Raw genomic sequence first — 26,587 nt, 5'->3', positions numbered from 1 at the left:
AGTCCATGGTATATTCAATATTCTTCACCAACACCACAATTCAAAGGCATCAACTCTTCTTCGGTCTTCTTTATTCATTGTCCACCTTTCAGATGCATATGCTGTGATTGAAAATACCATGGCCTGGGTCAGGCGCACCTTAGTCTTCAGAGTAACATCTTTGCTCTTCAACACTTTGAAGAGGTTCTTTGCAGCATATTTGCCCAATGCAATGTGTCTTTTGATTTCTTGACGGCTGCTTCCATGGCTGTTGATTGTGGATCCAAGTAAAATGAAATCCTTGACAACTTCAGTCTTTTCTCTGTTTATCACGATGTTGCTCATTGGTCCAGTTGTGAGGATTTTTGTTTTCTTTATGTTGAGGTGTAATCCATAGTGAAGGCTGTGGTCTTTGATCTTCATTAGTAAGTGCTTCAAGTCCTCTTCATTTTCAGCAAGCAAGGTTGTGTCATCTGCATAATGCAGGTTATTAATGAGTCTTCCTCCAATCCTGATGCCCTGTTCTTCTTCATATAGTCCAGCTTCTTGTATTATTTCTTCAGTATACAGATTAAATAGGTGTGGTGAAAGAATACAACCCTGACGCGCACCTTTCCTGACTTTAAACCAATCAGTATCCCCTCGTTCTGTCCGAACAACTGCCTCTTGATCTATGTAAAGGTTCCTCGTGAGCACAATTAAGTGTTCTGGAATTCCCATTCTTCGCAGTATTACCCATAGTTTGTTATGATCCACACAGTCGAATGCATTTGCATAGTCAATAAAACACAGGTAAACATCCTTCTGGTATTCTCTGCTTTCAGCCAGGATCCATCTAACATCAGCAATGATATCCCTGGTTCCACGTCCTCTTCTGAAACTGCCCTGAATTTCTGGCAGTTCCCTGTCGATATACTGCTGCAGCCATTTTTGAATGATCTTCAGCAAAATTTTGCTTGCGTGTGATATTAATGATATTCTTCTATAATTTCCACATTTGGTTGGATCACCTGTTTTGGGAATAGGCATAAATATGGATCTCTTCCAGTCAGTTGGCCAGGAAGCTGTCTTCCACATTTCTTGGCATAGACAGGTGAGCACCTCCAGCGCTGCACCTGTTTGTTGAAACATCTCAATTGATATTCCATCAATTCCTGGAGCCTTGTTTTTCGCCAATGCCTTCAGAGCAGCTTGGACTTCTTCCTTCAGTACCATCGGTTCCTGATTATATGGCACCTCTTGAAACGGTTGAATATCGACTAATTCTTTTTGGTATAATGACTCTGTGTATTCCTTCCATCTTCTTTTGATGCTTCCTGTGTCGTTTAATATTTTCCCCACGGAATCCTTCACTATTGCAGCTCGAGGCTTGAATTTTTTCTTCAGTTCTTTCAGCTTGAGAAATGCCGAGCGTGTTCTTCCCTATTGGTTTTCCATCTCCAGTTCTTTGCACATATCATTATAATACTTTCCTTTGTCTTCTTGAGAGGCCCTTTGAAATCTTCTGTTCAGTTCTTTTACTTCATCAATTCTTCCTTTTGCTTTAGCTGCTTGACGCGCAAGAGCAGGACATCCATCTTGGTCTTTTTTTTCTTTCCTGTCTTTTCAGTGACCTCTTGCTTTCTTCATGGATGATGTCCTTGATGTCCTTTCACAACTCGTCTGGTTTTCAGTCATTAGTGTTCAATGTGTCAAATGTGTTCTTGAGATGTCTCTAAATTCAGGTGGGATATACTCAAGGTCATATTTTGGCTCTTGTGGACTTGCTCTGATTTTCTTCAGTTTCAGCTTGAACTTGCATAGAGAAATTGGTGGTCTGTTCCACAGCTGGCCCCTGGCCTTGTTCTGACTGATGATATTGAGCTTTTCCATTGTCTCTGTCCCCAGATGTAGTCAGTTTGATTTCTGTGTGTTCCATCTGGCGAGGTCCATGTGTATAGTCACAGTTTATGTTGGTGAAAGAAGGTATTTGCAATGAAGAAGTCGTTGGTCTTGCAAAATTCTATCGTTCGATCTCTGGCATTGTTTCTATCACCAAGGCCGTATTTTCCAACTACTGATCCTTCTTCTTTGTTTCCAACTTTCACATTCCAATCGCCAGTAATTATCAATGCATCTTGATTGCATGTTTGATCAATTTCAGACTGCAGCAGCTGATAAAAATCATCTATTTCTTCATCTTTGGCCCTAGTGGTTGGTGCGTAAATTTGGATAATAGTCATATTAACTGGTCTTCCTTGTAAAAAAAAGTATGGATATTATCCTATCACTGACAGCATTGTACTTCAGTATAGATCTTGAAACGTTCTTTTTGACGATGAATGCAACACCATTCCTCTTCGAGTTGTCATTCCCAGCATAGTAGACTGTACGATTGTCTGATTCAAAATGGCCAATGCCGTCCATTTCAGCTCACTAATTTTTTTTTTTTAATGCCTAGGATATCGAAGTTTATGTGTTCCATTTCATTTTTGACGATTTCCAATTTTCCTAGATTCATACTTCGTACATTCCAGGTTCTGTTTATTAATGGATGTTTGCAGCTGTTTCTTCTTATTTTGAGTCATGCCACATCAGTAAATGAAGGTCCAGAAAGCTTTACTCCATCCACGTCATTAAGGTCAACTCTACTTTGAGGAGGCAGCTCTTCCCCCGTCATCTTTTGAGTGCCTTCCTGGGGGGCCTCATCTTCCAGCACTATATCAGACAATGTTCTGCTGCTATTCGTAAGGTTTTCACTGGCCAATGCTTTTCAGAAGTAGACTGCTGGGTCCTTCTTCCTAGTTTGTCTTAGTCTGGATGCCCAGCTGAAAGCTGTCCTCCGTGGGTTACCCTGCTGGTATCTGAATACTGGTAGCATAGCTTCCAGCATCACAGCAACACGCAAGCCCCCACAGTACGACAAACTGGAGACATGTGCTTACTCTGTAATATTTCCTTGGACTTGGGCAGACATTAGCTCTGGCAGTATGCTTGTCCGCTTCTCAACTTTTGTCTTTTTGAATATATGCCGAATAAAACTTTCTTTTTGCTTTATTAAACTTTGTGATGGTTTTTCCCCTACAACATTTCCAAGTATTCTTCTTCTCTGATCGTTCCCATTTTCAACAACAGAAAATCCTCTTCTTGTTTCATGAATGTAGTATCTTTCTGGAATCTAAATTATAGATTAAAACTTTGTTCTTCTGTTTCCTGCATTGTTTCTGCCTCTTTTGAGTTTCCATGTTTGTTCTGGTTTGTTTTTCATAGAATATGCAGGCTTTCCTCAAATATCCATTCATGTGTAAGAACTAGGCAGTAAAACAAATGATTGAAAGCTTTGTATAATGAACGGGGCCAATAGACTAACAGATTTCAATGCATGGTGATCTTGCAGCAAGTTGCCTTTTCGCTGGGGGAAGGCGTTATTATTGTCTGGTGCTGTTCTGTTCTGTTCTCCAGAAAGGGATTGTCTAGTCTCTTTCTTAGTATATAAAATCGTAGCTGCTAGTATTCTGGGAACTGGGCAAGGGAAGGGGATGGAGGTCTTGCCCCAGGATTGAGATTGTTACTTAAGCTTTCTATTTTCATTCATCTGCCTTCTATTGTGCCTGGTCTCTCCAGTGAATAGACTCTTGTCTCCAGTAAGGTAGGAAAGGGGAGTTGTATAGGTAGGCAAATGGAGAGGAGTAGGGCCAATAAATAGGATTGCTGCTTATAAAGATCTGTTTCCATATTTTCAGCTCTTTGCCTCATTCCTGCTTTCTGCTGTACCTGTTTTCCCTAGTTCCCAAACTATCTTAGGCCAAATCAGCTCATTTTCATCAGAATCTCCCTCTGAAGGCTCTTAAGTTTCTATCTCCTATGCTCTGAAAACTCAGTTACCTCTCCTTTAAAGGCTTCTAGTTTACAAACATTTGTTGACGTCTCTCATCTGTTGTCTTCTCTCCTGTTCTCTTTATCTTATGGGCTTATATCGTTTTTCATTCCTTTACCTCTTTTATTCTTTCACTGTGATTTATAGGGTTTAGGAAGGAGAATAGGTAAAGATACTGTTTCAATTCACCATGTTTAACTAGAATTCTACTGTTACCTTTATAATTAAAAAAATATGAGGTGCCTAAAACTAAAGACAGTACTCCACGTGATGTCCCCATTGCAGAATAAAGATAGACCAACACATTCCTTGATCTGAATGGAATTTGTTTTTGGCTGTAGTCTATGTCTGTGTTAGCTTTTTTTTTAATCCATTAATTTGTATTTGGCTTCCATCTGACTGAAATTCTTAACTCTTTGGACTTTCAATGTGATCAGTTCAGGTGTTCTGTTTTCATATATATGCCCTGGTAGGTAGATCCTCCCACCTCACCCACCCATTAAAAATTAGGTTACTTATTTCAGTATGTCCATTGCGTTAATCAGGACTTTAAATAGCAAGTAACAGAAACCCAACCAGTACCGGCTTCAGAAAAAATAGGATATTATTATCTCCTATAGGCAAACCACAGTGTGATAGACAGAATAATGAGCCCCCTAAAAATGTCCATGTTCTAATCCCCAGAACCTATGCATATGTTACTTGTACGTGGGAAATGGGACATTGTAGATGTTATTAAGTTAAGGATCTTGAGATGGGAAAACATGATCCTGGATTACCTGGGCGGACCCAGTGTAATCACAAGGGTCTTCATAAGAGGACAGCAGAAAGGTCAGAGCCAGACAAGGACATGCAGAGAGGAGAGAGAGAGAGAGAGGGGTGGAGGGAGGGAGGGAGAGATCGATTTGCAGATGATATGCTGCTGGCTTTGAAGATGGTGTTGCAGTGGTTAAGGGACTTAACTGCTAACTGAAAGGTCCACAGTTCGAAACCACCAGCAGCTCCCTGGGAGAAAGATGTGGCAGTCTGCTTTCGTAGAGATTTACAGCATTGGAAACCCTGTGGGGTCGCTATGAGTTGGAATTGACTTGATGGCAGTGGGTTTTTGTTTTTTTATATGTATACTAATGGTTTTGAAGATGGCAGAAAGGGCTGTGAGCCCAGGAATGCAGGTAACATCTAGAAGCTGGAACTTAGGTCTATTTCCTACTAGGGGTGTTGTTAAGAAGGGTTCCTGATATCACAGTAAAACTGGCATAGTCTTGCTTATATACCTCATAACACCTTTGGAAAAGCAACATGATAAAAAAGCACTTTGCAATCTTCAGCTAAGTCAAGACTTATAGAAGATTCATTTAGAAAATCTTTGATATTCTCTTTTTCATGTAAAGATAATTTCTACTGCTGGCTGTGGGATTCAAGAAGGGCTTCCTGGAAGAGGTGGATTTTTAAGCTGGTCTTTGAAAGCTGGGAAGGATTTGGGCACATAAACATAGACTGAAAAGGTACTTCAGTCCTAGGGAACAGCACCAGCGAAGCCATGGAGGCAGGAAAATCATAGGGGAAGGCATGAGTAGCGAGTAGTGAGTGGCCCAGTTTTGGGGAGATAAAGGTAGACAAGAGGTAGTAAATTGCATGGTATGTGCAGAGACTGGCGAGAGGTTCAGAGTAGTGAGGTTGTGGGGTAAATTAAGAGGAGCAGTGGAAGATGGGACAGTAGGACCAGTTGGGTGGATCAGACTATGAAGGGCCTTGATTGCCAGGCTGAGGAGTTGAGACTATTTTGTAAGCAGTTTAAGCCTGAAGGTCTTTGAATTGAGGAGAGAAAATGTTAACACAGAAAGGAATCTTGGAGGTTATTTACCTGTTAGCAAACCTGTTGCTGTCAACTCTATTCCAACTCATAGTGACCCTATAGGACAGAGTAGAGGTGTCCCATAGGGTTTCCAAGGCTGTAAATCTTCTTGGAAACGGACTGCCCCATTTTCTCCCACAGAGCGGCTGGCGGGTTCAAACTGCCAACCATTTGGCTGACAGCCAAGTGCTTAACCACTGCACCACCAGGGCTCTTTGGAGGTTATTTAGGCCAACCCAAGTTGAGGCACAAAGAGTGGAAGGGGCTTGCTTTACTGTAGCAAGTTCTTGGCCAGCACTGGCTTCCACATCTCCTGGCAGTTCCCCAAAGCTAAGGCAGTAGTTCCCACAAGTGGTGGTTTGCAGACCTGTCTGTACGCCTGAGTGCCTGCTAATCTCCAGAGTGAAAGCCCTGACTTTCTCTTCCTTTAGAAAGCCCCCTAGGGTCCTTATTCCATTTCTGTTGAAAGGAACCCTACTGCTCAGGCCATTCACCCTACAGACTGGAAGATCCTGAAGCTTAGTGATCCTGAGTACTGCATGTCTGCTCGGTTTACTCCCCCAGCTTCTACCTGGCTGGATGATTGTGCAGGAGCAGCTGCGGGGAGGTCCTCTAGAATCCTATCTTTAGATTTTTGACAATCCAGTGGAAGCCCTCTTGCCTGATGTAATTGGGAGCAATAGTAGGTCAATTTTTAAAAGTTGATTAAGGATCAAAGAAGATGCCAACAGACACATGAGGAAATGCTAATGATCACTAGCCATTAAAAAAAAAAAAAAAAAAAAACTTTTTTTTTTTTTTTTTAGAGAAATGCAAATCAAAACCACAATGAGATACCATCTCACCCCCGGCATTACTGGCATAAATCAATAAAACAGGAAATAACAAATGTTGGAGAGGCTGTGGAGAGATCAGAACTCTTATGCACTGCTGGTGGGAATGCAAAATGATACAAACATTTTAAAAAATATGTCACTTCCTTAGAAAGCTAGAAAATAGAAATACCGTATGGTCCAGCAATCCCACTCCTAGGAATATATCCTAGAGACATAAATGTCGTCACATGAATAGACATATGAACACCCATGTTTATTGCAGCATTGTTCACAATAGCAAAAAGATGGAAACAACCTAGATGCCCATCAACAGATGAAGGAATAAATGAGCTGTGGTACATATACACAATGGAGTATTACGCAATGATCAATAATAAAGATGAATCTGTGAAGCGTCTCATAACATGGAGGAATCTGGAGGGCATTACACTGAGTGACATAAGTCAATCACAAAAGGACAAATACTGTATGAGCCCACTGCTGTAAAAATTCATGAAAAGGTTTACGTGCCTGGGGAAGCTAGCACAACCTGTGCAAGACAAGCTCATAGTAACTCCGTAGACACATCCAAACTCCCTGAAGGACCGAATTGCTGGGCTGAGGGCTGTGGGGACAATGGTCTCAGGGAACATGTAGCTCAATTGGCATAACATAGTTTATAAAGAAAGTGTTCTACATTCTGTTTTGATAAGTAGCGCCTGGGGTCTTAAAAGCCTGTGAGGGGCCGTCTAGGATACCCCACTGGCCTCACCCCTTCAGGAGCAAGGAAGAATGAAGAAAAGTAAAGATACAAGGGAAAGATTAGCCCAAAGGGCTAATGTACCACGTCTACCCCGGTGTCTACCAGACTGAGTCCAGTACAACTAGATGGTGCCCGGCTACCACCACTGACAGCTCTGACAAGGATCACAATAGAGGGTCCCGGACAGAGCTGGAGAAAAATGTAGAACAAAATTCTAACTCAAAAAGAAAGACCAGACTTGCCGGCCTGACAGAGACTGGAGAAACCCTGAGAGTATGGCCCCCGGACACCCTTTCAGCTCAGATATGAAGTCACTCCTGAGATTCATCCTACAGCCAAAGATTGAACAGTCCCATGGAACAAAACAAGACTAAAGGGGCACACCAGCCCTGAGGCAGGGATTGGAAGGCAGGAGGGAACAGGAGAGCTGGTAATAGGGAACCCAGGGTTGAAAAGGGAGAGAGTTGACATGTCGTGGGTTTGTTAACCAATGTCATACAATAATGTGTGTGCTTACTGTTTGATGAGAAACTAGTTTGTTCTGTAAACCTTCATCTAAAGTACAAAAAAAAAAAGGCAGTAATTTTTTTAAAAAGGTGCCTGTATTTTTTAAATATATAAATGTACATTTATTTGCAAGTCTTTTGCTGAAGGTCAAGGTTATTTGGTCATGGATCCATTTTCCACATCTTCCTTTTCCTTGCCCTCCTGGTATAGATCCCTGTATTACTCTGTTGATTACTGCTAGATCCTGTTTGCCAATATTTTTATGTAGGATATTTACTTCGATGTTCATAAGGGAAACTGGTTGTATTTTTAACCTTATCATGCCCTTTTTTTTGGTCAAAATTGGTATCAGTGTTACACTGGCTGCTTAAAAAGAATTTGGAAACTTCTTTATGCTCCAGAATAGTTAAAATAGCATTAGAGGGAAAAACAGTTAAGCTGGCTAAATGCAATGTGATAGCCTGGATTGAACTCTGGACCAGAAAAAAAGACCTAAGTGGAAAAAAACTGGTGAAATCTGAATAAAATCTGTAGTTTAGTTAATAGTATTGAACCAGTATTTATTTCTTGGTATGGACAAAGATACAATGATTATATAGAATGATAGCATTAGGAAAAGCTAAACGAAGGGTATATAAGAACTCTCTGCATTATCTTTGCAGTATTTTTTATACATCTAAAGTGATTCCAAAATAAAAACTTAAAAAAATAAAACCCAACAAAACAAAACCAATCATTAGGTAAACTACATCTTGCAGATTTTGAAAAATTCACCTTTGAACCTGTCTGGGCCTGGGACTTTTTTGGAGGGTTAACTCTTTAACAACTTTCACTTCTATGGTAATTGTCTTTTTAGATTTCTGTCTCTTCTAGGGGAAATCCTGGTGGCTTAGTGGTTAAGTGCTACGGTTGCTAACCAAAGGGTCAGCAGTTCAAATCTGCCAGGCGCTCCTTGGAAACTCTGTGGGGCAGTTCTACTCTGTCCTATAGGGTCGCTATGAGTCGGAATCGACTCGACAGCACTGGGGTTTTGTTATCTCCTCTAGGGTCATCTGAGACCATGTACGTTATCCTGGAAAACAATTCATGTCATCCAGGTTTTCAGATTTATTTAAAAAAAAAAAAATTTATTTACGTAGTATTAAACAACATATTGTTGTTATGTGCCCTCAAATTGATTCACACTCATAGCAACCCTATAGGACAGAGTAGAACTGCCCTATAGGGTTTCCTATGCTGTGAATCTTTACTAGAGCAGATTGCCAGATTTTTCTCCCATGGGTTCAAATCACTGACCTTTTAGTTAGCAGCAAGCACTTAACCATTGTGCCACCAGGGCTTCTCTGTTAAAATAACGTGATCTCTGGTAATTCTGTTTCATTTCCTCTGTATCTATGGTTGGAAACCCTGGTGGCATAGTGGTTAAGTGCTATGGCTGCTAACCAAGAGGTAGGCAGTTTGAATCCACCAGGTGCTCCATGGAAACTCTATGGGGCAGTTCTACTCTGTCCTAACTCAACGGCAGTGGGTTTGGTTTGGTTTGTGGGTATCCATGGTTGTTTCCCACTAGCATATCATATTTTGGGTGGTTATTTATTAGCTTGTGAAATTAGTTTTGTGAATCGAGACTATTATTTTAAAAAGTGAAATGGATTCAAATAGAAAAATATTAATACATACTGTTTTATGAAACTTTAATCTCAAGTATATATATGTTCTTTCTTGGCAACCTGACAATATCTATCACAGCACAAATAAATATAACCTTTGATCCAGCAATTCAGTATTTGGGAACTTATCCAGATATATACTTGCATACCTATAGAAATGGTATGTGTACAACATAACTCAGTGCAACATTGTTTATAATAGCAAAAGATTAGCAATAACCCAAATGTCTATCAACAGAGGACTACTTTTAAAATTAAAGTACATTCATACAATGGAATACTCAGTAGTTGTGAAAAAGAATGAAAAAGTACTTCAAGTACTGATGTGGAAAGAGGTCAAGGATATGTCTTCTAAGGAGAAAAAGCATGGTGCAGAACCACGTGTATGGTGTACTGCCTTTTGTGTTAAGAAGAGGAAATATAAATATGATATTTTATTTGCTTGTTTAAGCAAAAAGAAGCTCTGAAAGGACAAATAGGGACCTGAGAGCAGTGATTTTGTTACAGGCATGGGGACTGGGTGGATGGGGGCAGGTAAGAATTGAAGGGAGACCTTTCACTGTATATCTCTTTTACCGTGTGGTTTTTGAACCATATGAATGTATTATGTATTTGAACCCCAAATATAAAATGTTGAGCAAAAGAAGCAACACCCAGAGAAATATGCACAATGTGATTAAGAGTGCTGCATGTATGTGCAGGTCCCAGTGCAGGCACAGCTGAACTGCGTTGTCCAGGGATGCACACATAGTTGGAGGTGGCTGCTGGGGAAAATAATGTAGTAAGGTGTCACAGTCACAGTCTGACAAACCTCATCTATTTTACTCCCTAATACTTATGTTTAGCTGTTTAAGAGATAAGGCCAGTCTCTTTACCAGAAGACTGTGGAGTCTTTAGGGCGGAGGGCTGCTAAAATTGATTAAAGTTGATAAAGCACCTTCGTGTTGATTTCAGATAGAAAGAGAGCATTAATTATTTGATTAAAAATTTTTTTTTTATTAGCATGTCTTAAAATGGGCAAATACAGGAACCATCATAATGAATTGTCACACTCCACTAAAAAAATATTTTTGTTAGCTTCTTAAGAAAACTCTTCTTCCTTTTAGATAAATGGAAGAGCTGGAGAGCAATTTATTCCAGACACGGAAAGCACACAGAATAGAACAAATGGTGGCAAGATGGCTTCGGCGCTCTCGAGACAGCTCGGCCCGGTAAGGCACCTGGCTTAGCAAAGATTTCTGTCTGTAACTGCAAAGGTTTGGTGTCCTGTGGGAGGTGGTTTGGCCACCAGTCCTGGCAGTGCCTTTGTACTCACACATGCTAACACACACACTTGTGTACACTCTTGCTCAGACACTCTCTCACATACTCACACACACACACACTTGCTCACATTCTCTCTCTCTCCTGCACCCTGTCTTAGTACTTGATATGAAGGTCAGGCAATCTGTTGTTTATATTCTTTCCCCTTCTTTGTTTCCAACAGCTGTTCCTTCCTTGCAGTCCCTATTTCATTCTAAACAAAATAAAATGAAATCAAATACAGATCTGATTTGACTGCTACAAGAGAACGTTAAAATATGTTCTGTTTTGAAGTGTACATTTTCCGTCTCAGATTTCCCATCTGGCCCTGCCACAGAGATGAAATATCATATGTCAGGTGTTTCTGAGACACACATTCTTCTGAAGGAACTGGAAACAGCTGTTCTGCTGCTGAGTAATAAACCTTGCTTGGGGTTGCACTGACCTGAGGCCAAGTCCTCTGATCCTCACACACTGAGTTGAGGTAACTGAACTGAACTGAACCTGTTGCGATCGAGTCGTTTCCAACTTATAGTGAGCCTATAGGACAGAGTAGAACTGTCCCATAGGGTTTCCAAGGAGTGCGTGGTGGATTCAAACTACTGACCTTTTGGTTAGCAGCTGTAGCTCTTAACCACTATGCCACCAGGGTTTCTGGGTTGAGGTAAGGCCAGTAAAATTAGCCCCATTCTTCCAGATGAAATACTGAGGTTCAGAGAGTGACTTGTTTAGGACCAAATTCCCTGGTCCCTTTGATAGGTCCCCATTTCTTGCAGGATGCAGTTTAAACATTTTTGATTTTACATTCAAGGCTCACCACGATGGAACAACAATCCTTTCCAGCTATTTTTGTCCTACTCTTTATGCCGTGGCTAAATTGAGCTATTCATTGTTAAACTACTACAAGCACCTCCTTCCCCTCCTTCTACCTGTGGACCTGGGCTTCTGTGCCTGATCCCCTCCTCCTATCTCCACATGTCCAGAATTTTTCCTTGTCCTCATTCCCTGCATCTACTCCACCAATAGCTTCTGTGAGTTCGCCTTCAAACGTATGTCACATCTGTGCACCGATCTGTCCCTTGGAGCACTGCCATGATCACTCTTGCCCTGCTCCAGCCCGTTCTTTACCCGCCATCTAGAGTATACTTTTCAAAATGTGAACTGCTTCTGTCCCACACCCTCACCCCCAGCTCCACCCCACCCCAAACCATTTAGTGTCCCACCTTCAATTGTGCCACAGTCTACAAGTCCCTTCATGATTGGCCCCTGGCCACCCCTCCAACCTCATCTTCATCCTCCTGTTTCCTTGCTCACCATTCTCCAGTTGATTTGGCTTCCTTTCAGTTCCTAGAACTAATCAAGCTCACTCTGGCCTCAGGAATTTTGCGCTTGTTGTTCAGTCGGCCAAGAAAGTTCTTTTTTTTCCCCTCTTTTTATGGCAGTTCTTTACGGCAGCTCCTTCGTATTCTTCAGGTCTAAGTTTCAATATCACCTTTTTCATGTCATAGTAAGGGACTGTATTATTTATTAAAATACACTTAAAATTCACATCCCTCCTTCTTCCAATGGCCTAAAGCTTTAAAACATGCAGGAACATTAAAATAAAGAAGAGAAATGTTATAAATAGATTGCAAACGAATTAGACATAGAATTTAGCATTTGAGTACTAACAGTAGCTCTGAGTTCCTGGTATCAGAGACAGGAATGAAGAAAGTACATTGAAAGTTTTTCTATAGTCCACAAAAAGGAAGCATAGAAGCTCATCTGTAGTCCTGTAATTTTACATGCATCCTTCAGCAATTATGTTGATTTAAAAACAACATGAAAACAGACTTTAAAAACTGACAGTCAGTTCAGTCAGTTGTACTTACTTTACTATGTAATTGGCAACTTTCCTGTAAATTTATTTAAACTTTATCTCTGGCTCTATACCGAGTGTTGGAGCAAATTGGTCAAAAACAACTGTTTCCTTTTCTAAACATTACTAAACAGATGGATAACTTTCATGTACCCAGGGTAATATTAGCACTTTATATGTAGCTTAAAACAGGTGTTTTACTTGGGAGGGGAGTGTCAGCTTTCAAAATTGCTTTGATTTCTTAAATCAGATTTTAAATTAATTTTCAGTGAGTGGTTATTGTTGGTTTTTGGTTATTGTTGCAATCATTAGTCAAATTGAGGTAGTGGCACTCAATTTGAATGATTGTGCTTGAGTGGATGTAAGCCTGATGACACCTATAATTATAGGAATACAGAATTATTCAGATATGATGAAGACGACTACTTTTTCACCTCTTGATTTCACATTCTAATATGAGAATAACATTTACAGTATTGGTGCTTTTTTAGAAATCGCTAACCTCCCAAATGATCTCTGTGACATGTTTTGAATTTCTGTATAAATAATGCAATATATACTGCTTAATAAGCTGCAACATAGTTTCATTACATCATAAACGAATTAATTTTTAACCATTCTGCTTTCAACTAAATTGTCATCTTCTTAACAGCTTTGCATAACTATAAAACTGATAAAATGAGAAAAACAGATCTAAAGTATACTTTTCCACTTACACCAATTTTTTCTTTCCTACATAGTGTCCATTTTTCAGGGACGGGTTATCCAATAAGCAAAGTACACGTGGGCTTACATGTGCTTACTTACTAATCTGTAGTGCACAATTTCGTCTGTTTTTTACCATGTCAAAGTTGTGGTGAAACCCATGTATTATAGTATTGTATATTTTATTATCTGTTAAATTAGGCATTTATTACTCTTCATTATCATTTTTTTACCCTTACCTTCCTATTCTTCCATATGACTTTAGAATAATTTTATTATATTATGAAAACAAACATAAAATTTACTGCATTCTCTTAGACTATATCTTGAAATGTTACTATCACAGAGCAAGATTTAAAGAAACAAACAACTTAATGTAGCTTGGTTCCTTCTTCATCTGTTTCCTGGTTTTATTCTTCAGGGCTTGAGAAGAACACTTCTGTCAGCTTATCTTGACTCTTACTTAATATGGTTTTGTTTTTGATCTTGACTCTTCCTTAATGCAGTAGTCCACCCTTATCCGTGGTTTCACTTTTTGTGGTTTCAGTTACCTGCGGTCAACCGCGGTCGAGAAATGTTAAATGAGTACTTAGTGTGATGAAATCTTATGCCTTCCTGTTTCATCACTCACATAACTTTTAATACAGTATACAGTCGTCCCTCGGTTCCATGGGGGGTTGGTTCCAGAAGTCCTGTGGATACCAAAATCCCAGATGCTCATGTCCTTTGAGGAATATTTGCATATAACCTACATACATCCTCCTGTATACTTTAAATCATCTCTAGGTTACTTATAATACCTAATACGGTGTAAACACTGTGTAAGTAATGACAAGACTTGAGGCGAATGTAGCCAAACAACTAGTACTGGACAAAGATTGAGGATCCGTGAAATGGTGGGAGGCCACATCATTTCATTCATGTGGATTCAGCATAGTGCTCGGCATGCAGCGAATTCAGGTTTTGTTTTTGGAACTTCCTTTTTTTTCCTGAGTATTTTTGATCCAAGGTTGGTTGAATCCACAGATGCAGAACCACGAATACAGGGTCCAACTGTATTGTTATAATTAATTGTTCCTTTTTATTAGTCATTGTTGTTAGTCTCTTACTGTGCCTAATTTATAAATTAAACTTTATCATAGATATGTATGTATAGGACAAAACATAGTATATCTAGGGTTTGGTACTATCTCTAGTTTCAGGCATCACAGGAGTCTTGGAACGTATCCCCTGCGGATAAGAGGACACCTACTGATAAACACAAGTGTGCAAGTCTGTGCATATGTATATACGTACCCACACATCTTGGTGTTAAAAGCCCTTACTGCTGGTGTTTAACACCTTGCAAATTTACTGTCTGTTACAACCACAAATAGTATGTTACTAATTAGAGGAATGGCCGTATTTGACCTTTCTAATATTCCTAATGATGCAGAAACACCCTTTCAGATACCAGGTTTTTTTTTTTTTTTCATGCTTCTTGACCCCTGGGCAGAGGCAAAAAGATCCAAGGAGGATGAGCTAGAAGGCTTTTAAAGTGCATTTGCAGAATTGCCATTATCTCCTTAATCCCCTTTTTAATGGAATAATTGAATAAATTCTCCTTCGTTCAGTAGTAAGCCTTCAGCCTAGATAGCACTGTACTCAGAATGTCTACATTGAATAGAAACTGTCACAACCGCAATAATAGTCCTGTGATTGTGACTACATGCTAAATTGCTTTCTGGTATTTCTGCTTTCTTTTAATAGACTTTAAATTACAAAATCCAGTTTGTATTATACCAGACTTTAGCTTTTAAAATCACTCAAGGAGAACATAATAAGGCATTTAAACATAGGTACAAAATAGTTTCTCCACATCTTGATGGAACTCAAAGGTGAGTTCTTTGTTGTTACAGGATAGGGGTCAGATATGTTTTCCGACATGTGAGAGAGCAGATTAAAAAGCCAGAGAATATTTGTAGCTTAATCTGTTTCTATCTAATATTTTTCTTTTTCAGTGTTATAGATCAGCTCAATATGTACTTATGACCCATAAAATACAGAATTAGTCTACATGAGACTATTTGCACAATAAATTTAACATAGTTTTTCTAGTTTTGCCTTAGGGTAGATCCAGTTATCTTACAGGAATTCTCTTGGTGTAACTGCAGGTCTTACTTTGTTCCAATGTAAAGTCATAGAAATGACCTTAGATTTATGGCTTGAAACCACTACACAGGCAGAAGGCATAAATTTTTGGATTATCAGTAGCTCAGTTTGATATTTATAAGATGCTTGAGACGAGGAACTTTTGTTACAAAGATCGTTTCCTTCAGCTTACTGTCAAATATTAAACCTTCTCTGAGAGGAGAGGCCATGGTTTGGCCAGGTGCTTAGAGAATCCCTTTCCAAACAAGAGCTGGGACATGGCCTTCGGGGAAAATGTCAAGTCCAGACGTTGGATCAAAGTCACTGACACTGTTCAGGGATTAATAGTCAACAGTGTGGGGCCTCATTTGTTCACTATTGCTTCGGAATGTGCCCTTCCAAATGCCAGAGTGTCAGGTAACAGAAGCCTACCCAGTAAAGAGCATCAAAATGGATGCTATTTTAACCGTGTGGTAAACTTTGTTCATTTTTTTGTTCTCCAAACAGTTATTATTAAGTCTTACTCTATGCCTAGCACCGAGTTCAGCACATGGGACAAGAAAGATAAGGTTCATGCTACACACACAACAGTCTAGAAAGAATAAGAGACTTCACACTGATCCTTACAAATATAATGTATATTTCAAAGAGAGATGTATGGTCTTTGTGGGTGTGTTCAGCAGAAAGAGAGATTTCCACCAGAAGTCGAAGAATGAGAAAAAGTTGAGCAGGTAGAATGTACGGTGGGTGTGTTGGGGGAATCTATAGAGAGTGTGTTTGTGATGGGGTAGGAAAGATTCTAGGCAGTGAAATGAGCTTGTGCAAAGGCCAGTGTGTTTGAGGGACTCAAAGGAGACTTGCTTGGCTGGGACAAAAATAGCAAGAATATGAATGACCGGGTCTTGGAGGCTGGAGTAGTGAGCAAGGACCATATTAGGCCATACTAAGGATTCTTAAATTTTATTCTAAAGGCCATTTGGTCAAGACATATGAACAGGTTTGGTTTATAAAATCAACCTGTTTGCTGGATGGAAAATCATTCAGGAGAAACGAGTGAAAAGTGCAGAAATCTGTACACCGGAGATATTTAGCTGTGGAGATAGAGAGAAATGGACATATTTAAAGATCTCTTGGTGTTGTGACTGATAGGCTATTAGGGGTAATGAAGAGAGTCAAGGATAATTCCAGGAGTCTGGCTTGAGCAACTGGGCAGAGGGTGATACCGCATACTAAGCTCTGGGACATGGAGAAAATGAGTCCTGATTAGGATAATAGTCATAGGGGCTGAGCTGTGTATGAAGTGCAGCAAATTTAAAATGAACTGTTACTTATATTCAAATTTCTGACTCATGGCGACACTATAGGACAGAGTAGAACTGCCCCAAAGAGTTTCCGGGAAGCAACTGGTGTATTTGAACTGCCGATCTTTTGGTTAGCAGCCTGAACTCTTAACCACTGTGCCACCAGGGTTCCTACTGTTTATTAGTGGTTGTTATATATATATTTTCACCTTTTGGTAATCATATTAGAGGTATTCTTTTGTGTCATGCTTTATATGTACAGTATTTTGCTCATTTATTCACCTAGTAAGCACTGATGCGTCCTGTGAGAAAACTACAGATGTATAAGATGTGATTACTGCTTCCAGAGAATTTAAAGACTATTAGGGAAAATGATACATGGAATCAAATGGCTGTCAGTGAAGGATGAGCCGCTCTGGGCCATAAGAGAGGGCCAGAGCTCAGAGATGAGAGAACTCACTTTGAGCTGGAGAATCAGAAAGGGCTTTTTGGAAGAGGTTGCATATGAATTGGGCCATGGCTTGGACTCACACTTACTTACAGGGGTGGCTGTGTGAGCTGAGGCCCAGAGACAAAACCGATGTACCAGATGAGATTAGTCTAGAGTAGACTTGGAAAGGGGAGTGGGTGGGTGGGTACTGTCCAGGGCCTAAAGCCTGAGGATGGAGGACCACAAGGGCAAGACTGAGGAGTTTGGCTTTTATCCTGTGAGTGATGCGGGACTATCGGGGCAGAGTAATTTGAGTTCTCCCTTAGGAAGGGGGTTCGAACATCAGCTTAAAGGATGCTCGGGAAGGACATTTTCTAAGCTTTGTTTCCATGTATGGCTAAAGTTTACAGGCTTGTGATACTTCATTGATGTAGAGTTTTGGGGGGTATTGCTTTGCTGTGCTCACTTTATCTATTCACAGTTGGGTTGTTTCTGGTTTTCCCACTATTCTGAATAAAGTTGTCATGAATATCTTTAAAGAATATTCAACCAGGTTTTTTTGAGTTCACACTCTGTTTAAGTAGAGGGTCAGTGAAAAAGAGGAAGACCCTCAACAAAGTGAATTGACACAGTGGCTGCAACAATGGGCTCAAGCATAACGATTGTGAAGATGGCGCAGGACCAGGCAGTGTTTTGTTCTGTAGTACATGGGGTCCTGTGAGTTGGAAATGACTTGATGGCACCCAAAAACAATGACAACTCTGTTTTAGGATTTAACTGGGCACCAGGAACACAGAGGTAAATGGATGTCATCCTTGTCTTCTAGGAACTCGTAAACCAAAACCTGTTGCCTTCGAGTTGGTTCCAACTCATAGTGACCCTACAGGACAGAGTAGAACTGCCCCGTAGGACTTCCAAGGAGTGGCTGGTGGATTGGAACTGCTGACTTTTTGGTTAGCAGCTGAGCTCTTAACCAGTGTGCCACCAGGGCTCATAGTCTAATACAAATAAAATTTGGGGTCATTACCTTGAGGAATGCTATTTGAAATGGTAATAGACGATCAAAGAGAATGATCAGATTTTAAAATTCATATTATAATTTTCCTGATTATTTTCTAGAGAGATTGAATAATCAATTTATAGTTACCTAGTGCCTCTATAACATACCACAAATGGGTGCCTCAACAAATAAAAATTTATTTAGTGCTGCTATAACAAATAGTACAAATAGGTGCCTCAACAAAGAAAAATTTATTTTCTCACAGTTTAGGAGGCTGGAATTCCAAATTCAGAGCACAGGCTCTAGAGGAAGACTTTCTCTGTCTCTCAGTTCTGGAGGAAGGTCCTTATCTCTGAGTTTCTGCTCCTGGACAGTCTTCATGTGGCTTTTTAGATATGATATGTGACATGCGTCTTCCGCTGCCTCTGCTTTCGTAATCAGCTCCTTTTGTATTTTGTAAGAGATCGGTTGAAGACACATCCTACAGTAATCCTGCCTCATTAATGTAACAAAGACAACTCATTCCCAAATGGAATTATAACCACAGGCACAGAGGTTAGGATTTATAACACATGTTTTTGGCAGACACAATTCAATCCATAACAGTCAGCCTCAAATCCAAGGGCCTGTACATGTTGGGCTTTATTTTCATTCACTTTTAATGCTGTAAACCAAACCAAACCCAGCCCACTGCTGTAGAGTGGATTCTGACTCACAGCGACCCTTTAGGACAGAGTAGAGCTGCCCGTAGAGTTTCCAAGGAGGGCCTGGCGGATTTGACCTGCTGACCTTTTGGTTAGCAGCGGTAGCACTTAACCACTATGCCACCAGGGTTTCTTTTAATGCTATAGTGGACACGTAATAGTACTTTGACTCCCTTTCAGTTGTGTTTTTTAAATAAAGTTGTGTATTTTTCATGTTATTTACCAACTTCTTTATGAAATCTCAATTTACTTGCTTTGAGCATTGAACATGTGAAACCTGGGTATTTACCTTATGTATTTATGTCCATTCTTAATATATTTGTGTTGTAAGCTTTTTGGGACTATTACTTTTAAAATGTATTATTTTTAGCAGCTTTATTGGGATATAATTCACATATCATATACTTTACCCATGTGTGTACAATGAACATTTGTATGGACATACTTTTTCATTTTTTTTGGTTATATACCTAGGAGTATAATGGCTGGGTCATATAGTAGCTCGGTGTTTAAGGAACTTCCGAACTGTTTTCCAAAGTGGCTTCACCATTTTTTATTTCCACCAGTAGTGTATGAAGATTCCAAGTTCTCCATATCCTTGCTAACACTTGTTACTTGTGTTTTCTATTGTAGCAATCCTAATGGGTATGAAGTAGCATCTCATTGTGGTTTTGATTTGCATTTCCCTGATGGCTAATGATATTGAGCATCTTTTTGTGTGCTTATTGGCCATTTGTATATCTTCTTTGTAGAAATGTCTCTTCAAATTCTTTGCCCGTTTTTAAATTGTGTTGTCTTTTTATTATTGGATTATAAGAGTTCTTTATATATTCTAGATATAAGTTCCTTATCATATATATGATCTTTAAGTATTTTCTCCAATTCAGTGGGTTTTCTTTTCACTTTATTGATGGTGTCCTTTGCAGCACAAAATTTTTTAATTTTGGTAAAGTTCAATTTATATATTTTGTTGCTCGTGCTTTTGGTGTCATATCTAAGAAAGCTTTCCCTACCCAAGGTCTTAAAGATTTACTCCTATATTTTCACCTAAGAGTTTTATAGTTTTAGCTCTTACATTTAGGTCTATAATCCATTTTGAGTTAATTTTTATATATAAGTGTGAGGTGGGGGTTATAAGCTTTTATCTCTTAAGTGTCTCCTTGAATTTTCCTACACTGTTACTTATTATTTGCATTTATATACGTATTTTTTAAAATTTCACATTCAAACCGTCCATCTTATCATCGATGCTATTCTGTATTTCCCTGATTTTCAGAAATGTATCTCCTCTCCAGAGCTGGCATAAAGGGGCCATATTTGCTTCTAGTTTTAAAATTTTTCTCTTTTGACCTTTTTGAAATCCATTACCTTGAATGGCACACGGTATTGGTGTGGTGATTTTTCACCGTGTTAAATTATTTCTAGGTCAAAAACCAAAACCAAACCCACTGCTGTTGAGTTGATTCCAACTCATAGCAATGCTACAGGACAGAGTAAAACTGCCCATAGGGTTTCCAAGGCTGTAAATCTTTACGAAAGCAGACTGCCACATCTTTCTCCCACAGCACGGCTGGTGGGTTCAAACCAATGACCTTTCGGCTAGGAGTCAAACGCTTAACCACTGCACCACCAGTGCTCCTTCTATTTCTGGGCAGCTAACTAATACTTTAAAGAATTTTCTAGAATCCCTGTTCAGTTTCATTGGTAGGGACCTCACCATGCAGTTGTCATTGCCTCTGTCTGATAGGAGCAGATTAAGATTGTGATCTGTAGGAGAGGGCATATGTCTACATCGTTTACTCTCATTCTTCCACCAGTGTCTACAGTATACTTTTTAAAATTACATTTAATAATCTTTTCATAGTTTAAAATTTTAAAAACAATCAGGAGTAGCTATGAGTTTTATTCAGTGTCAATTTTCATGACTTTCTCTTTCTTCCTTCTTGTTATATCTCGCTGCTGACCCCTCTCAGTATTACCCATGTGCTTCCTAAAAGAAATCCTCTCTCTAGTTCTAATCTGTGTGGGTCAGGACATCATCTGTTCAGACAGAGCTTAAATTGGCTCTAAGCGAGGGCCTCAGGGGCTCCTTGATGGAAAATGGGTGTGAGGCTCTGTACCTGGACTTGTCACATGCATTTTGGCACCATGGAAGCAGTTTTCCATATTTTCCTGATCTTTGTTGAAATATAAGAATACTATAAACAGCAAAGAGGTGATTTTAAGAAAAGGGAGGGCCTCTTGCATTACACAGAGTTCCTGACAGTATTTGGTAAATGAATAAGAATAAATGATAGAGCTTAACTGTAGAACACTGAGGGAGCTGTTTCTGCTCCACATGTTTGTTGTTTACAATGACGGTAAACACCTCATCCCATCACTATGCAACCTTCTTCAGAAAAGACCACTGAGTCTTAAAGGGAAAAAATCAGTTAAAAGCCACGGACAAATACAAAAATAGTTTAGGACTAGCTTTGTGGTTTTTGAGAGGTAGAAAATAGAAGTTTAATCTTACCCAGTTTTTTAGATATATAAACCAACCAAAAAAAACCAAACCCAGGGCCGTTGAGTTGATTTCCAACTCATAGCGACACTATAGGACAGAGTAGAACTGCCCCATAGACTTTCCAAGGAGTGCCTGGAGGATTCAAACTGCTGACCCTTTGGTTAGCAGCCGTAGCACTTAACCACTAAGCCACCAGGGTTTCCTTTAGGTATATAGAAAACATGTATGTTTTCGAAGATTAGTACAGAGGGAGTCTTCAGCATTTGGGGTTTCATATTAGAATCCTCACAGGCACAAAGTTGAAGAGAAGGAAAGTAAGTCATCATAAAAAGGGGAAAAATCACCAAAGAAACAATCCATTTATAAAATTGTTGTTGTTGTTGTTAGCTGCCGTTGAGTCAGCTCCCGACACACAATGGGATTGGCCTGTTGTGATCCATAGGGTTTTCGTTGGCTGATTTTCGGAACCAGATCATCAGGCCTTTCTTCCTAGCCTGTGTTAGTCTGGGAGCTCTGCGAAAACCTGTTCAGCGTCACAGCAACATGCAAGCCTCCACTGACGGGCTGGAAATCGAACCCAAGTCTCCTGTACGGAAGGCGAGAATTCTACCGCTAAACCACCACTGCCTTCATCTATAAAATTCGTCATCATCAGATATCCAAACTGAACAATTACTGTTCACGGTCTTTGCTTTTCCTCATCTGTACCTGTGCTTAAGCACTGTTCATTTACTCACTGTAAAAACGGCAGCATAGGGGCATCTGACCTCCTCTCAGTTCATGAGAGGGAAGGAGAATCAAGATCAGCAGCCTAAGGCTGATTCCTACGAGACGAAGGTCAGACATACCTCCTCTTTACAACCTTTTTACCAGTTCTAACGCCAGCTGCCCCTCCCGTGGCACTCTCTACTCTGCTGGGTTTGATAATTTGTTGCAATGGCCGCAGAACCCTTACAGACCATACTCATGATTATGGGGTTTATTAGGGAGTAACAGATTACAATTCAGGATCAGGAATGACTCAGGATACAGTTCTTTAGCTCCGCCAGTAAGTTTCCACCAGTAAGCCTCCTTCCTAATGGCGCTCAGCTCTCTCACTCCACTGTCACACACCCACTGTAGCTGCCTTGCTTCGTGGGCTGGGAAGTCCACCTGTACTGCCTCGCAGTGGTCTCCTGGTTCTGCTGCTGCCATTTCTCTGCTAGATTCTGCCATGCTTGCTGCCACTTCTCGCTGTCTCCAGTGTCACAGCGCTCTCTGTCTCCTGGGTCTAGGAGGTTCTCAGTGCAGGGACCCTGACCTGCTTCACTTCCAGCACTTCTTGGTGGTAGTGAGGTCCTACCTTGCCACCTCCAGGATGGCTCATTTTAAGCCTGCGGCATGACAAAAGTGACCAATCCCCCTTGTTAGGGTTCTGTATACCTTGTTTGCATGGTCCCACTCTCAAAAGGGTGCCATGAACCTTATTTGCATTATTAGCAAGCCATCCAATCCCTTTGGTGGTCCACAGCACCTTATTTGTGTAGTCTCAAATCATTTGAATCATTTAGTTTAAGTTACACGACCATGGCAAGAAAGGCCATATGATAGCAATATATTGTACCGTATGTGCTCACTCACTAGCCCACTCACTCAGCAGCAGTTAGTGAGTATCTTCTGTGTGTCAAGATCTGGACTGTGTAGGTATGCCCTAGACATCTCTCAAGGTGGAGCTCAAAAGTCACTTCTTCCAGGTAGCAAACACTTCCCTGATTCCTTACCCCCTGCCCTGCAAAGTTAAAACTGGTTTCCCCCTTCTCCGAGTACTCATAGCACTTACGAGTTCTCTTTTAGAGCATGGTGCTGTTCTACTTGGTGTTTTCCCAGTGGTGCTTGTGTCTTACCCTCTCAAGAGGAGAGTTGATGTCTGCTCAGCTTTGTATCCTCCCCCTCCAGAATGCCTAGGGCTGACCCTGTTTGTGGCCACTAACTGGAATCCTCCCTCTTTCTTTTTCACACACTCCTTTTCTTCCAGGGCTAAAGTTGCTGCAGCTGATGTGTCCCCCGGGAACCCAACCCAGACCCTCACCCCTGTGAGGCATACAGTAAAGATAGACAAAGATGCCCTCCTCCAGGACTATGGATTTCACATTTCCGAGAGCCTTCCCCTCACAGTGGTGGCTGTCACGGCAGGTAGGGGTTGACTGGGAAATGAGGAAAGAGTTGACTTCTTATGGGGAAACAGTACTGGTTCTCTGTCCTTTAACAAAATACAGAAAATGCTACCCCAGGAAGTTAGAAAGGGCATGCCTAATTCTCACCTAATTCTGTCTTGGGCTTTGCACCTTCCTTTGGTGCTGGGAGGGAGGGAGCCCCAAGTGTATCTGCTGCTCTGAACCCCAGACTCCCGCTGACCTCGGCTGGAGCTTTACCTACCCACAACACCTGGGCCAGTGAAGGTATTTGGATCAGCCGGCCCTCCTCTTTGAACCTCACGTGGTTCAAGCTGGGGAGAGTTTCTGGTCAGCTGGTAATAGAAACTATCGATTTGTTTTCACTTGAGTCTTTGTGAAACAGAGACTGTGCTGGGGTAGAGAGGAGCAGGCTGGGAATGTGTGGTGTTTGTTTTCACACTTCAGCTATGTATCAGTGTTAGATCTGAGACTAGTTAAAATCTATTCATTTCAATATATGTACATACACACACACCAGAGTTCTTTAGAGATGAATGTAATAGATCGACTGGCCAGCTCTGTTGATTTAGAGGGTTTCTGCTAGTCTTTCCCAGGACATTCTCTTAACATCCCTTGAAGTTGATGGATGGTGGGTACATTATCCATAATTTATAAACAGGAAAAATGAAATTCATGTGAGTGCAGGGTGGACTGGGGAGTAGGGTGGAGGGTGAGTCGGTGTCCTAGGGACTGGATCAGGCTGCCATTCAGGTGTGGTGCTGTGACACATAGGGTCTGAGCCCTCCTGGCGTGAGTGACAATTACTGCTTTTCTATCCAACAGGAGGCACTGCTCACGGCAAGCTTTTCCCTGGTGACCAGATCCTCCAAATGAACAATGAGCCTGCTGAAGACCTTTCCTGTGAACGAGCAGTTGATATTCTGAGGTACTGAATTGTCTTTTATCATCCACAAAGCTCCACAAATTATCACAAAGATGGGCCCCATGCATAACTGACCTCTCGTGATTTTAGTAAGCAAGAGCAGCCTCATTTTAGAATCCCAACTCTTTCTGTTCAGATGGCTTCTCTGTGGTGACTGCTATTATTTGCTCTCTTTCTTCTCCTACAGGAGAGCTTGGGAAGCATCAGAGTGCTATATTTACTGAACCGCTACTATGCCTAAAGCAGTGTGCTAGGCACTGTGGGGAGTGTAATGATGATTAACATATGTCTTACCTTCTAAAGATTTATAGGTTGTTGTAATAGATGCCAAAGGTTGAACTAAACTGATGGCCATATTTGTTTGCTCTTCTTTAACCCTTTTGATATTGCTTCTTAAATGTTTTTGTAGATTTAACCTGGTATGTAGTTTCACTGATATAGCATCTATCACCTTCTACCTGGTTTCATTGTGATTTGTGTCAATGCTTTACTTTCTGCTTAGGCCATGACCTTCTTGTGACCAAGGTCTGGTCCCAGAGTTTATCCACGTTGCAATACATATCAGAATTTCATTCCTTATAATGACCAAATAATACCCTACTGTATATGCCACATTTTGTTTATCCATTCATCTTCTGGCAAATACCTGGATTATTTCCACCTTGTGGCTATCGTGAATAATGCTGCAACGAACAGTAGTGTAGGTAACATTTAATTCCTGTCTGTTCACTGAGCACCTACTCAGGGCAAGAAGCCCTCTCGGACAAATGGTCTTCACTCCCCAGACACTTTTAGGCTGGTAGTGCAGGCACAATTCGTGTATACCCCTCTAAGAGTGAGGGCAGACACTGCATCAAGAAAAGCAAAGGAAGTGGCCCTAAAAGCTGAAGATTCCTCCAGCTTGGGCGATGGTATGGTTGACAAAATAGGGAAGGTCCCAGAAATATTTCAGCTGTGCCTTAAATGCCAGGTAGAATTTGGCCTCATGAAAATGGAGGTGAAGAGTGATTGATCTAGGCAAACTGTTGATAAGTAGCAAAGGCAGGAAGGGGGAGGAACAACAGGATAGGGAGCAGAGGGGTTGCTGAGCAGTTCAGTTTCCCCAGGCTTGGAGAAAAGCTCTGGGAAACGAGGCCCAGGTAGTTGAGGGTCTCAAATACCCGAAATAGCAAGTTCAGATGTTTTGCTCCTGGAAGAGTGAGACATTGAAGGCTGCTGAGCAGGGGCATGACTTGATGTGCACTGTGCATCTGTGCCTTCAGCCATATGCCATGTGTGAGAATCCCAAGATTGCTTGTATTTTAGCTTGGTTACCAGTGTGTAAAAGCAGCATGTATTATTCATTGCCACTTGTAAAGGGGAGGAGGGGCCAAACAAAATGATACAACAACAATACCAACAAAACCTCTCTAAATCCTCCAAATATCTGTAAGGCCAAAATGTCCTTTTGATAGCACTTGGGTCTTGGTTTATTGTGAATTATCTCAGAAGGGTCTGGTCTTATATAAAATGGAAAAGAGGCAACCCTCATACATTTAGAAACCTCAGATTGAGTTTATCCACTTGAGAAAATTACACACCAGCTGTAATTGGCCTAAATGTTCATATTGCAAGAAGTCAAATCAAATTATTTTGTAAACTGCTTATCTCTGTAGCAATGGCAAAGAAAAAGGAAAATATCATTCTATTTCTTAGTCCTGTCTGCTAATACAAAATTATCTGGTGGTTATCTGGTTGATTTGATCACTTTTAGAATCTAAGGCATAAGACAAAAAATGTCTAGTATCATGACTGGACTCATTACACTGACTTTGTGTGCCCAGAGATCATAAAATGGTTGGCTTTTATCTGATAAATGCTATCCACAGACATTTATTCTAGACAATGAAGCATTTAGCCCGAGTTTTCTGAAATAGCAACCTAAGTTATTTTTGTTGTTTTTATGCTTCCTCTTAAAATGTTTTTTGGACATAACTCTAGCTTGCCATCATGTCAACTAGATGAGTTCTCCATCATATGAAATTAAATTAAAGCCAAGTGCCTTTACTTGGTGGTATAGGTATCGACTAGTTGATAGAGATGGATGTCTAGGAATTTGTCCAGGTAGAAG

At 40.6% G+C, this 26,587-nt stretch overlaps 1 protein-coding gene across 5 annotated transcripts in view; it reads left to right on the top strand.

Moving 5' to 3' along the window:
• Window positions 1–26,587, top strand: part of FRMPD1 (FERM and PDZ domain containing 1) — a 103,064-nt gene that overhangs the window by 40,826 nt on the left and 35,651 nt on the right. For all 5 annotated transcript variants that reach the window (XM_064291715.1, XM_064291717.1, XM_064291718.1 and 2 more), the window contains 3 exons: window positions 10,552–10,656; window positions 23,396–23,553; window positions 24,378–24,480. In XM_064291715.1, coding sequence (XP_064147785.1) covers window positions 10,556–10,656; window positions 23,396–23,553; window positions 24,378–24,480 — 362 coding nt within the window. In that variant the 5' untranslated portion in view covers window positions 10,552–10,555. The remainder of the gene's footprint in view (window positions 1–10,551; window positions 10,657–23,395; window positions 23,554–24,377; window positions 24,481–26,587) is intronic.

The sequence above is a fragment of the Loxodonta africana genome, chromosome 9, assembly GCF_030014295.1.
Source record: "Loxodonta africana isolate mLoxAfr1 chromosome 9, mLoxAfr1.hap2, whole genome shotgun sequence".
Taxonomy (NCBI): Eukaryota; Metazoa; Chordata; class Mammalia; order Proboscidea; family Elephantidae; genus Loxodonta; species Loxodonta africana.
The sequence above is the reverse complement of the archived record's forward strand: the minus strand, read 5'-3'. Positions and strand labels throughout refer to the sequence as shown.